The sequence below is a fragment of the Cydia strobilella genome, chromosome 13 (assembly GCF_947568885.1).
Source record: "Cydia strobilella chromosome 13, ilCydStro3.1, whole genome shotgun sequence".
Classification (NCBI taxonomy): Eukaryota; Metazoa; Arthropoda; class Insecta; order Lepidoptera; family Tortricidae; genus Cydia; species Cydia strobilella.
Genome location: NC_086053.1, coordinates 9613873 through 9627735, shown reverse-complemented (window position 1 = coordinate 9627735; position 13863 = coordinate 9613873). Strand labels below are relative to the sequence as shown.

General features: G+C 36.4%; 1 protein-coding gene across 6 annotated transcripts in view; it reads left to right on the top strand.

Moving 5' to 3' along the window:
* LOC134746644 (rap1 GTPase-activating protein 1) overlaps nt 1-13863 on the top strand; it is a 382127-nt gene that overhangs the window by 173615 nt on the left and 194649 nt on the right. For 2 of the 6 annotated variants that reach the window (XM_063681136.1, XM_063681129.1), the window contains exon 1: nt 326-545. The exons of 2 other annotated variants lie outside the window; for them this stretch is intronic. In XM_063681136.1, coding sequence (XP_063537206.1) covers nt 520-545 — 26 coding nt within the window. In that variant the 5' untranslated portion in view covers nt 326-519. Of the gene's footprint in view, nt 1-325; nt 546-13863 lie in introns of those variants that run through there. 2 more of the 6 variants (XM_063681132.1, XM_063681133.1) reach the window with 1 other exon arrangement.

The window sequence follows — 13863 nt, the reverse complement described above, 5'->3', positions numbered from 1 at the left end:
GTAATCTGTTGTAAAGATGTTGTAAAAGTATGTAATTCTACAACGTTAGCAACATACCTTAACAAACGTACGTAACTGTGATTCGACGTGGGTACCTATGTTTTACGAAGATAAGTTCACTGACCCCGCCTTGTCAATACAATTATTTACAAAGCCTACAGCTACAATCAATTCAATTATCATTATCGCATTCAAATGATTTCATTATGCGATCCCTTGTCAATTTTTTGATAGACGCGCGTTGCATCTTGCATCTTCGGGACGCGAGCGCAACCGGCCAGGCCCGGATCGACCAATCAGAGCCCCAGTAGCTTCTCAACCGCCGTCGAGTGCGCATGTGTCGGTCGCGGACTCGCGATGTTCGAACATCGTACTCGCGGACATTCCGAATTTGAATTACGAATCGATTAGTGACAATGTGAATGCTTGTGGGATTGTTGTTTATCACCTCTGTATGGTCTTAACGGATTTTTGATAAATGACGTTTGTTAAAACTCGAAATATTTGGATTTTACTACCATGGTGATTGTTGGCGTTTTCAACAGGTACTTACTTATTGTTTGTTTGTTTTCTTTTTTTGTGTATTTGCATGTATTAGGTACCTATTTGTACTGCTAAAATTAAGATAATTTACAATCAAAATAGCTATGTACAGAAATAGCATAGACTCGATATAGGTACTATAAACAATCATGTTTTTGTGTTTTGATTCGTTCGTTCGATGACGTCTTTTGCGTTAGGTATCTAAATTGTTTGCATTTAACATATTTTACCAATTTAGATGTAGGTTAGCGTAGGAATACGAACCTAGAATACCTGGATTCATTAAATTTACTGCACATTTTCAAACATTATTAGGGTAAAACGCCCAATTATTGGCACCTGAAAACTGCCACTTGCATCTGCTTTGAATAAGGATTTCCAAACATTAGAGGTTTATTTTAATCTTCGTGTGAATCAAATAATAAAAGCCCACATTTTATTTTATTTTGGTCAAGTGAAAATCGGCTTACTTCGATATGCCAGTATTTGACGATGATTTGCAGGTTGTTATAACAACAGTTCATTAGTCATTAGTACATAGAAATCAATCATACTATATAATCATGTGCCTACGGGCCGTATTATCAAGATTTTCTCGATACCTCTGTGACAATTATTTACATGTCAAGTATTCATGTACAAAATATTTATGATATTTGTCCCTTACTAGACTCGCAGCATATTGACTATTTATGTTCAAGTGCCCATACCTAGTTACCATATGAAAAAATGGAAATTGGAATGGAAGCCGAACATCATCCTAAAAATCGTGATATTTCCTGGACGATCACTTCTTCAAAACTTAACCTTCCCATTCCTATGCCCAACATCAGCATCATCAGCAACTTGTAGCTAGCTTCTAGTGATTAGTTTAGGTTTCTAAAGAAAACTTTAAAGTACACTCGCAAGTCCCCCCGCAATCCTGAAAAAAGCCCCAAAAATCCTGACGCAGGTATGGCAACCCTAAGTGTACCAGACTAAATCAGAATTCTTATGTTAAGTGTAGAGCCCGCTTAAAAGATTATCTAATAAGATACAACGCATTCTGTACCACTTGTACCGCCCCTCGGTGTAATCGTTCCGTCTGATCAGTCCCTGTGGATAACCATGTAATATGTTACGATTTTGCCCACATAATATAGCTAATAAGGCAACATTGCCTCGTCACACCTATATAAAAAATAAATAAAAAACATTCTTTGAAGCAAGATTTTAGGTAGGTAAACTTAAATTTTGTAGCTTTATCGTCAAAAATTGTATCTCTTAGGTATTAGGTAACGTAATTGTCATTGATACTTATTTATAGTAGCAAAGAGGATATATAGGATAGAGGAGTACTGTCATAGCAAATTTTGTAGCCACAGTAAATTCACTGCCATCTATCGACACACGAGTAAAACTAAAAATTAAGATGGTTTAAAATACCATAAAATGTATTTATATATAGATAAATGATTGCATTTATTATACTTACTTATATGATTATGACCAATGTTCTTTCACTGATATGCGTTAAAATTGTTAAATAAACGAAACCGTCAACGCCATCTAGTCGAGAATAGGCCAAAGGTGGTAAAACGTGGTGGCGCCATCTGTTCGAGAATCGAATTTTCTTGATTTCCGAGGCACGTTTTTTCCTTAGACTAGCTGTATTCATCTTATACTGAGTTATATAAAACTTTGATAGTAGTAATATGAGAAGGTCGCAACCGATTTCTAGCAATTAATTAAGTATATTTTTATTAAGTTGATAACATAATGATACTTAATTAACTGCATAATGATACCTACCTACCTAGACGAAACTTGTAATTTTTTTTCGTAAATAGGCCTCAAGGGGCACATTTACACTAATGGGGTTTCCAAGATTTGATTTACTTTCTAAGTAAATAGACAATAAAATCATCTCCACGTGCTGCTAACACCCACACAGTAAAAACTGTGGGCGTCTGTCCCAAAAATTAATTTCGATGCGCCTAATTAGACACTTTTCTTAATTACTTATCATATGACAGTTTAACGGCAAAGTAGTTAAATTAATTTGTTTCGAGATCCTCTGCAACAGCTTTCCCTCAACGTAAAATTCTATTGTTTTAAAAGTAGGTACCTACTTAACAATTTATTTTGTTTTGCCAAGTCAAAGGTACATTCCTACTTTTGTTGTTTTTTTTATACCTACCTAAAGTAAGTTACGTAACAAGTTTAATTAAACTTACCAACGGCACTAAAAATATTAGTTAGTGACATTTCAATTTAACTGCTTTTATAAGAAATATGTGACCTCGATTTATGTAGGTAACCAACATCCATCGGTTAAACTCTAGCGTCTTGTTCATACAATAAGAGAAAATTAACGACAATACAAGTTCCATCAGAATCAAATTAAGTACATATTACCCACCGGTAAGTACGAATGGCAAGTAATCGATAGATTCCTTACCCCTTTCTTCCCGCTTCCCATGACTAATCATAATCAACGACTTCCTACCCGCCAATTTGACACGGTAGCTCAGTAACCAACATTTCGTACCACCTGTCAATACGTTCGTGACGAGCACCCATCACTTTCTTCCGTTAAACAATCGGCATATCGCCGTCACACTTTGCCGCGTACGATACTGTTTTGTTTTTTCTCCTTTTTTCATCCGCAAACTCTTCCTCTTTGGAGTAATTTAGAAATGAATAAATGATTATCAACGTAATTAAATGGTAATTACGTATTTATACTAGCATTAGGGTTGTTATTTGGTTAGCAACGTTTTGTTTCCGATTACGCGTGCGAAATGGAAACCGACTGATCTTTGAATATGCATGTGCACGCATGACGCTCTGCAGCTGCGAACTTCCACAAAGAGGTGTTGCACACGGTCCGAAAACAGGAACCGAATCACAAAAACATCAAACAAATGTAGAAAAAAGGTAAACTGTAGGTCTTTCTCTTCTACAAACCCATTTTGCACAGGCACGTATGTACCAAAACTTACTTCTTTTTTTGTGTTGCTGGTTTTTTGTAGATAAAGAGAATACTAACATTCCTATTAGGAATGCATTTACCTCAATCACAATCGCAATGCAGCAAGGCAAATACAGTAAGCAGTTTGACGATTCGATGTTTAATTTTTACCCAAAGGGTAAAAACGGGACCCTATTACTAAGACTCCGCTGTCTGTCTGTCCGTCCGTCACCAGGCTGTATCTCATAAACCGTGATAGCTAGACAGTTGAAATTTTCACAGGTGATGTATTTCGGTTGCCGCTATATCAACAAATCCTAAAAACGGGGCTCCCATACAACAAACGTGATTTTTTGCCGTTTTTTTGTGTAATGGTACGAAATCCTTCGTGCGCGAGTCCGACTCGCACTTGGCCGTTTTTTTTTTATTTGTACAGCATATGTATATATTTGTGTTTAGTTATAACGAAACACCCGATTTTAGTTCAAGGAAACCATAACTTTAATGTCATTTTTGGATTAGGAATTTTGTGTTTAAAACCTCACTGCCATCTCTAGTATGCTCGAGGCTTGTCTACCTCCGCACCGTTGCTTCAAATGCTTCTTGCATCAAACACCGATCTAATATAACTCGACTCGCTTGACTAGGCTAACGCAGCGTACAACGTACTACGTAGGCGAACAACACGCGAACGCGAAGCGATGCGGCGCGGGGTTATTCAAGCCTTTGATACCTATAGAAGTGTCCTACGTGGGCGATCTCGCTGCGAACGCGAACGCCGTGGGCCCGCCGCGCCGCTTCGCTTCGCGTTCGCGAGTTGTTCGCTTACGTAAAACGCTGCGTAACGCTGCCCCCTGGCTGCCCACAAACCGAACTAATGCCTCAAGGCGCAAACATAAACTCATTCGGCCGACACAAACTGTTTAGATAGTCCGACACCGTTCCCAACCTTATCAAAATTTCAAGTACCTTCGTTAAATGATAAATAAACAATCAGAGAATGATTGATTGCTCCCTCTGGGTCAATTTCAACTACCTATTTAATTTCACATTGCGCTATCTAGTTCCGTTCCTATTTATCTAGTAGGCCGCGTAACTCTATACCTGAGGAAATTTAGAAATTGCGGTTAATAGATAGAGGGATATCCTGACAAATGGAACGAAATTGCTCCTAATTCAGGCTTATTCATTAGTTTAAAGCTAGACCTTCATTGGCGTTACTTAATCGCTATTTAAATTCAACTCCCGCAACCGATAATCTCTATTGGGTATTTTGCAATCGCTAAATTGATTGTGCTTGTACTAATGTATGAAGGCAATTTATGAAACAACGGTTATACGGGTTAATTTTACACCTTGCCTAGCATAACACCTTTACTTATGGATCTTATGGCTCATATCTTGTAGTTAGCAGGTACGGTAATTCTTCCATTGTTCGATTCTGTCCCATTGGTTGGCATTGGCACATTTAACTTTAATCGAAAATAAAAGGCCTAAGAGTTGTTTATATGTTATGGGGTTACGGTGTCAAATATTGGGAATTTTACCTTTCCTATGTTATTTCGAGAACTTACTATTTTAAATTGTTAGGCAGTTAAATTAACATAATACAATCTGGAGAGGCTGCTTGTATGGTTAATTAAATACTGTTACGTGATTTAAAGTTCTCTTTAAACCGTAGAACGCTGCACTTATTAATTACGCCAATGTAACATCAAAAGAATCCTTTGATTGCCAATTATATTTTAAAATACGTTTACGCCGCTTTAATATTGTTGTTAAAATTTTAACCTTAATATAGCAGGTATGTAAAACACGCATACGTATTATGTATATTTTACACTGCTTTACACAAAGGAGTGCCGCCTCGTTTACATGTTTCCTCTGAATCTTAAGAGGAAACCAATGTTCCTAAACGTAATTTGCCGTGAAGCAAAAAATACTTTACATTGCATTAAAATGCCAGCGATTAATGGAAGAGAAACGGTTCTCAGTCGTTAATTAATTCAGAAAAATTATACTATTGCGCAATACCTAGGCTATGCTAAGTATTGTAAATTTATTGGAAGACTCGTTACTAGTATTAGGGTAAAGTTAGCTATTCCCGACATCTGTCCAAATACCAACGTCTTATATACTTATAATTCTTATATACTGTAATTATGACCATCTCGTACTGAGTGCCAATTAATAGGTGTATTACCCTACTCTAAATTCTATACTTAAACTGACATGACTGGTTCAGAAACAAATAAATATATATTTTAAATGCTCCTCAATTAAAACAAAAACACTGACGCGGGTTTCCCATAGTTAAAGCATAAACAAGGTTTGCTTTACTTACGGTATTCACAATTTAGGCTATTTATCAAATTTTAATCTAAGATTTAGTTAGAACAAAAAATATATCAAACAAAAGATAAATTTGTTAAACAGGATTTGGGAAACTAGAAATGCTAATGTAATTATGTTGTATAGCAATTGTTCACTTGTAACAACTGGTGTTATCATGTGAATATTTCTTGGTTTGAATGGATAGGAATTGGATAACAATGACAGTTCCGATCATAGTACCTTACCTGGGGGCCTAGGCAAGAAGACAATCGTTAATAGAAAACCAATCAATCAGTGTATCTTTGTAATGTAATAATGATGTGTTGCCTGAATAAATATTATTCTATTCTATTCAATCAAACAAATAATGAATGGAAATATATACGTGACTATTCGTAGCATCTGTCATCTCGATACATTTTTTGTTTTTTTTTTGTTTTGTCGATGTACCTGTAACGTTTAGCTACGTTAGGAACTAAAAACAATTCATATTCGCCATATCCGCTATAATTGCCATAACCGTATTAAAATTTCCAATGTTATTATGTATGTTAGTCTTTAAAGTGTATACATTATGGGCCTTAATTGCCTGAAAATTAATGACTTGATTTAATATGCTAATTAGCTCCAACCTATTTAAAACCTCAAATGACTTATTAAAAAAATCTTTCTCCGACAATATCTCAAAGTTAGTTAAGCAGAGAGAAATGAATGCATTCTAACATTTCTAACCTTCCTCTTGGGTCAGTAAAATATAAACAAAAACTTCAAAGTAGCCGACCTACCTGGAAAGGGGGCAGCGAAAGTGAACTTACCCTACCAGTTCTCTCGTGGCGTGCTACGGTGAACGTTATTCAAATGGGCTATTGAACGAGTGAACTTCATCATTGGGCTATTCTACTCGGCCAAATTGTTGCTCAGATTGTGTTAAATACTGGTTTTACAAATTTTACTGAATTCCATGCAAGTGTAAAATAGTAGGAAAATCTGAGACTCTGTCATTAGGTACATAACAAGTTACAACAGACGATAGTAGTTCATATCCAATCTAAGTCGTTTTGATCTTTGTATAGATCAATAAAAGTATACCTACTCAATTTTATATTGCTGGCGCAGATAGGTACCTAGTGGCAACAAAGGACGTGGCTCCATTTCTTAACTAGTTTTTGCCCTATTCGTTTGTCCAATTACGCTGCACCTAAACGACGTAATGGGTTTAGAACTTCATAAATCCAAAAGCGCTCCGTCCATCCGCAATGAATCACCGCGTCTTCGCCCACAGGCGTATTTACCTCTCGAACTGCTCTTGATTTACAAGGCCAGTTGCCATTCAACTATTAACTTTTTGTCTTCGTAATAAGGTGCATGTGTACGCTCAGGTAATCTGCAGGACTGTATTTATTTCGAGGTCGTTCACTGCACCCACTTAAAAGACTTTGATTCATGATGTCTTGATAGTGAGACAATATTTGTCGCTTGGAGTTCATTCTTATCGTGAATCGATTATTCAAATTTACTTTTTATGTAAACATCAGAGAGCAAAGAATTTGGCAAACAAAGCACTTTCTTTCGTCATTTCATTTTCCATTATTCAGTCATATTTAATAAACATTATTTGTGACTCTTGCATATGATTGAATGAATAAACATTGAATGATTAAATTATCGCTGCACGTACAATTGAACTCTTGAAAGTATACTTTCTGCTCGATTGATCCGCCGTTCTGCACAATAATATTTTCCGTCGTCGCACACTCTAGGTATGCTTTAGTTAATCATTCACGTAGAAATCGGGGCTAATTAGGTCACATGCTTAATGAGTGAAGTCTTATTCATATAAGCATCCACTGGGACTTACACCTCGAACAAGAAAGTCACTTCTGTTCCACTTTGCGAATTGTCTCCAATTAGAATTAACATGGCCTAGAATCGCTTTGAGAGGCCACAATAACTCCAGTCGTCATTTCCCTAAGTTGATTTCAAACACTATATTCCACGGAAATCCCTGGAGCAATTTCGCTAATAGTGTACCCCAATTTTGTTAAAAATGCGTTCTCAGAAATGCGCTCGTTATAGGCGCCTCTCCTACCTCTGGCTACCGAGTTTAAGACGGATAACTAATTCGAAATTAATGGAGGTTACTCAAAATTTCTCCGCTCGTCTCGTTTTATTTTCAACGGTGCAGTATGCAGATTAAAGTGAAATGGATGGACGCAATTATGTTTGTAACCTCTTTGAAAAAATTTGCTCGCTTTTATTAGAATTTCACTTGCGACAATAGTGTAATCTGTCGCAATTACCACAAAGCGGTTCGATACTCAGTACTATTATAACCGCAGAACATTACGGTGACGGAGTTTGACTGTTCTCGCTTATCCACTTTCATCGGCATACGTAATGAGGGACATTTACGCCGCCAGAGGTACCCGAGAGTCGCAACGCAGTCGACACGATACAGCTGCAATGCAGTTGCCAATTTAACCCAGTGCAGCACATCCTTTACGCTCGGTTGAAACCTTGGCATGACGGCATTGTCCTAACTGAAGCAACAGAGCCGACAGCGCAACATACATATAAAAAGACAGGAGACAATGTGTTTGTGGTGTATGGCGGTCACTCATAGTCTTTTAGAGGGGCATGTGGGTTAAGGGGTCGGTAATGTCAGTATGTATTCAAAAACGATACAGTAGCGCGTTCTTGAAACGCTTTGTTGTATGTATTGTACCATTTCATAATGTGACCGTACGTGGATGTCTTGAAGTTTGAAGTCGTTAAGTAGTACTAGTAGTAGAGTTCATAACTTAAATTACCTAACCAAGTTAACTGAGTTGGTAGATTTTAGACGCGCATGACGTACCTATCTAATAAATAACAGTCATCAGTAGGGGAGACCGAGGTGAGTTGTGACAGAGGAGAGTTGTGACATCGTCGATTTTTTGGAATCTATTAAGTAATAACGAGCTCGCAATAGCGCGCGTCTGTTAGTTTAAGTTACTAGCTAACAAACGCGCACTGTTGCGAACTCGCTAACAGTTAATAGGTTCCAAAAAATCGACGATGTCACAACTGTCCTCTGTCACAACTCACCTCGGTCTCCCCTATCTGCTTGGCGATAGTAAATAGCACATCTTTACCTACTGAAGTAAAAAGTCTGATACTCTAATTGGTCGTTAGCTAAACACTAATTAGATTGAATTTATTGCGTGATACTGGAGATAATGACCGTGACGTCAAGATCATTAACGATTTGGAAATCAAAATCAAAGAGAATTTTAATGCCTCGTAATGAGGACTAAAATCAGGCCGTTGCAAATATTGTTAAAGTAAATGACCTCATGTGTACATACCGATTTAAGAGAATTAACTGATAATTTAGCTTGGCCGTGAAACGAGTGGACCATAATAATATTGACAAATTGTGAAAAATAATTCAATAGAGTAGTTCATAGGTATATTTTTTAGCCTTATTTTAGCGTACGTATAAAATAAATATAAAAAACTTTCTAACAGACGACAACGCTCTACAAAAAATAGGACGATTAAGAAGAATGATTTACATAGGCATATCCCGGGCTCAATCTGCATACTCTGGTGTTGTAAGAATAGCACGCGACTATATTTACACTTGACAGGTGCATGCTAACTTAGTTTCACCTTAAGAACAGGTAGTAAACTTTCCGCATCATATAACACAAACAATACATCCATGCGCTAACTAGAATAGATTTAATTTTACTTGGTAGATTATATATACATGATTATATATAGGTACTTTATATGACTCCTTACTACGAGACGTGATAAATACAATTAAAAAAAAAACTGAAAAATTATAGCTACGCAATCATTGTGTTTTCTACTTGCTAGTAACAAATTGTTAGAGGGTTGTTAGATAAAAGTAAAATTTTCAACGTCTATCAAATCAACTAATCACACAGATGACTATGCAAAAATCAGTACACTTCATCATAATTCCGTTCCGAAATAACAATTTTTCAACAACCACCAATTTAGACACAATTGTGCAACCAATATGAACGTAATCCGAAACTGTCATCATTAGGCGATGAAAAATCGATTTTAAGCCGATCGATCTCAGCATGAATACGCAGAATTGCCCCTAAAACTGGAATCAATCGGAATTGCCTTAACAATGGCACATTCTACTGTCTCCATTGTGTATGCCATCTGTCATTGGGGTTCGATCGTACTCGATAATCGTATTTAGACCCGACGGCGGTCGGTTGTACTAATTTCGGATCGGAGGGACTGATCGCAAATGGCAATCATCTAAATCCCTTGCATTAACGCCTTTCAAACCGACTTGTTCTTTGAGAAAGCTTCTTGGCGTCAAAACAAGATAATAAATTAAGCACACCCTCTGTTTATTGTCTTGGATATTGATTGATATTTCGTATACATTTCCCTTCCCTCAGACACTGTTTGCTTGAAACATATCGAGTTTAATACCGTTTAATATTATATTATCAATACAAACTTACACCTTACACCGGAACCCGTTTCGAGTAGGTATTTATACACTAAAATTAGTGTGGGTGGGTCATCTATTACAAAGTAATCTTGTAGCAAAGTATTTCTTTTAATGATTTCGAGTAAAACATGATCCAATAACCATCGTGTTTTTGCCGCTTATTATTCTGAATTCTGCTTTATATTCTTACAATTTACACTGTAAAATGAACTCTACCTATATTCTTGACAGAGTCACATTGCAGAATAATTTTAGGATTTCCATAAATAACATTTTTGTAGCATCCTGAAATTGGAAATACTTTGTTCCTATTTTTATCGAGACCCATAATAGAGAGATTATTTATTGGCCAAGTAATAAAAGCATTGTATTCAAGTCTATTTTGTTAGAGATCTGTCTGTTGTCAGTCTACGTCTTTGTTGGGCGCTTGTTAACTTGGCTTTGCGAAACATTTGTGATAGATACTTATTTAAATAGATATTTTAGTATTAGACAAACCAATACCTAACTGGCTGTTCAATCTGTATTTCGTCTTTATTCTAGGCTTTCGATTTCGATCGAATTATTACTAAAATATTGTAAATTTAATTTAGTACTTTTTTACAGCGCCGTTTCGAACTAGATAATCTATAAAGGCTGCGATTTTGTCAAACCAGTTTTTTTGTTATCCAAACCCATAGTTTTTATCCAAATTATGGTTTTAGTTGATACCATTGCCCACACAAATATGAATAATACCAGTTATCCCGTGCATTAAATATATTCGAGGGCTATACTTTTGACAATACTTAACGCATTATTTTTATGCAGGGGGTATTGATTCATGTAATATCATTGTTATGAATTATGAATATTAAATGGCTTAGCCGCTAGTACTATGAATGCGTATTATTAGATTAGGCGAGGGCAGGGTGTGTCCGGTCATCTGGACTCGATAGCTTGATAGTCCAATGATTCCCTATAGAGAGTAAATTGCGCATCACATTCTTGACCACTTTTGCTCGGAATTGCGTATTCAATGTTATATGAACAATCTAAACGGATGTTAATTTGAGTGTAAAGCTTTTTTTTTTCATGTCTATTGATATTTTTTTCGGATTCCAATAATAGTCGTTTCTACATATTTTTTTCTTCGTAAGATGATTAATTAATTGAATAAGTGTGTTATCTGATCATTGGACAATCATTAGAGCTGGAAGTATTTTATCCAGGTAGTCCGGTTCTACTACCGGGTAGAAATCGATGTGATAAAATTTATCGATCTCTCGTAATAAATGAACCGTAAATGTAAGATGTCGTGACTACCAATAAATCGAACAAAACGAGTTCTTTAAGACTTTATGCTACGGTCATTTAAAGAAGACATTCGTTAACAATCAACAAGACATAATGGGCCCTATAAAAAGCCTTTATATTGATAAGATGAATTCGTAACTGTACTTGACGCTGATTTAGAAATCGGATAAATCGAAATTCCTTCGTCTTACGGTATATTCTCGATAATCGGATTGCGATAAACCGCTGTAAAAAATCGGGAGCCGCACTGGCTTGACTCGATTCGACTCGGATCGTACCTACGGAAAGAATAGGGGAATGCCCCGTTAGACGTTCGATTAAACGTCGATCCCTCAATAAGTAGGTAGGTATGCGTGTAGCAGAGATCTCGATATAGTTATATCATCGTGCTTTGCAAATCCTGCAAATACCGCCCTGGAGCTCAAATTCTATAGATTTCTTTAATATAATAAAAAAGGTACTATAATTTTCTTCGTTCTTTGTTCTCTGTAATCAACAACAATACAACCATAAATTGCAATCTCCAAAATATACTTTTATTAGGTATAATTGGCCCAGATTGCCAACAGTAAATTAAACCTATCGTGATACTTGATCGCGCAATGTGAATTGATGGAACGCGATTGATCGTGGTTTAATATGAATTGATAACTCAATCAATTGAAATCCATGATTCCTTATTTACATTCACAGTGAGTAGAGTATAAATATGACATAATTATTCCAAACAATGTAGAATTTTTGGTCTCAAGTTAGGTCCATAGGTATTATATTATGATCAAATCTGCCTAGTGCCTATCCTTTCCTATGATATAAATAGCATACGTACAGGGTGATATTAAATAGATAATTCGATATAAAAAGTTAGTACTTAATGAAGTGTTTTACTTCGATTTAGGTGCTAATTATGATTCCTATTGTAAACTGATAAAACATCATTAAATTTGTTAGGAAACAATATTATTATGTATGTACATACATTACGCGAGATTTTCGCCAATCCCCAGACTGTAGGAGTCAACATCTTAAAAGTTACATATCGAGAAGCTTATTGATTTAAAATAAGTGAAAACTTGTGTTTTATGCCTCTCATTGTTATCTATGGGCCAATAGTTGCCTGAAAATAAAGATTTTCATTGCATTTCATTATCATTTAAGTAGCGACACAGAATATACACGGTGGCTAAAAAATAAGTGCATTCCCGTTGCCAAGGAGGTTTTGGGATTATACTGAGCAACTTTTCTGCTCAGTAATAGTAAATACAAGGTACAGAAGATTCACTCTCTTACAGAACGCGTCTACAACGCGCAAGGCGGCGCAAGCGCGTGCAGGCGTCCGTTCCGTAGCGGTGCGCGGCAATTACTATGGCAAAACCCCAGAATTGGGGCGGCCGCGGGTATTTGTAGCGACGCGACGAAATCGCGGAGTGAGACACGCCTGGTACTCCTGGTAGCGATAAAAATTAGGAACAGAAACGGTGATTTTGGAATAGGTACTTTTCCAATACCACCCCGTAGAATGATTGTAGATGTAGTACAATGTACAGTTAATGACTATGGGGTCCATTGGAAACGTCAACTCTAGCGTGACGAGTTCCGCTTATAAATATTGTACTTACCGCTTAATTCGTAAGCGAGCACCTTTTCATGTGGAACCCTAAATCTGTTTGTAAAAATCGGAAGCGTATTTGCGGTCATTGAATTAGTATTCGAACAAACATGTTCAAGTAGATTTGTATTGTGTGGTTTATATACGCTTCATTGGTTTGTTTTGTGAAGTAATGGAATAAAAAGCCGTTTTTATGGGCTTTATAGTATGGCTAAATAATAGATGCACGTTTATTAAAAAGATACCATAATCATAAACATCACTGTGAGGGGCTGATGTTATTTAAACTACCGCTCGCAAAAAACAGATCGGATAAAACTTGTCAAAGGACTTTCTGTAAGTAACTTGTCTGTATACATATATGGTGTAAAAACGTTATAAAATTGAGAAAAACGTAAAATAATAGTACATTACGATACAAGTGCAATAAATAGGCAATAACCAATTCGCACATGTATCGTACAACGTTTTACAGTACATATTAGTTGGGTAATTTAATAATTATCGCACTAGTGCGGTAAAGTAGCACCGCACCATATGTACTGTAAAAACAGTTAAAAGTTATCAAGGGAACGTTTGCGCAACAATATCTGTTACAAAAAAGCGTATAAAAACCGATACACGTCTTGCCCTGTT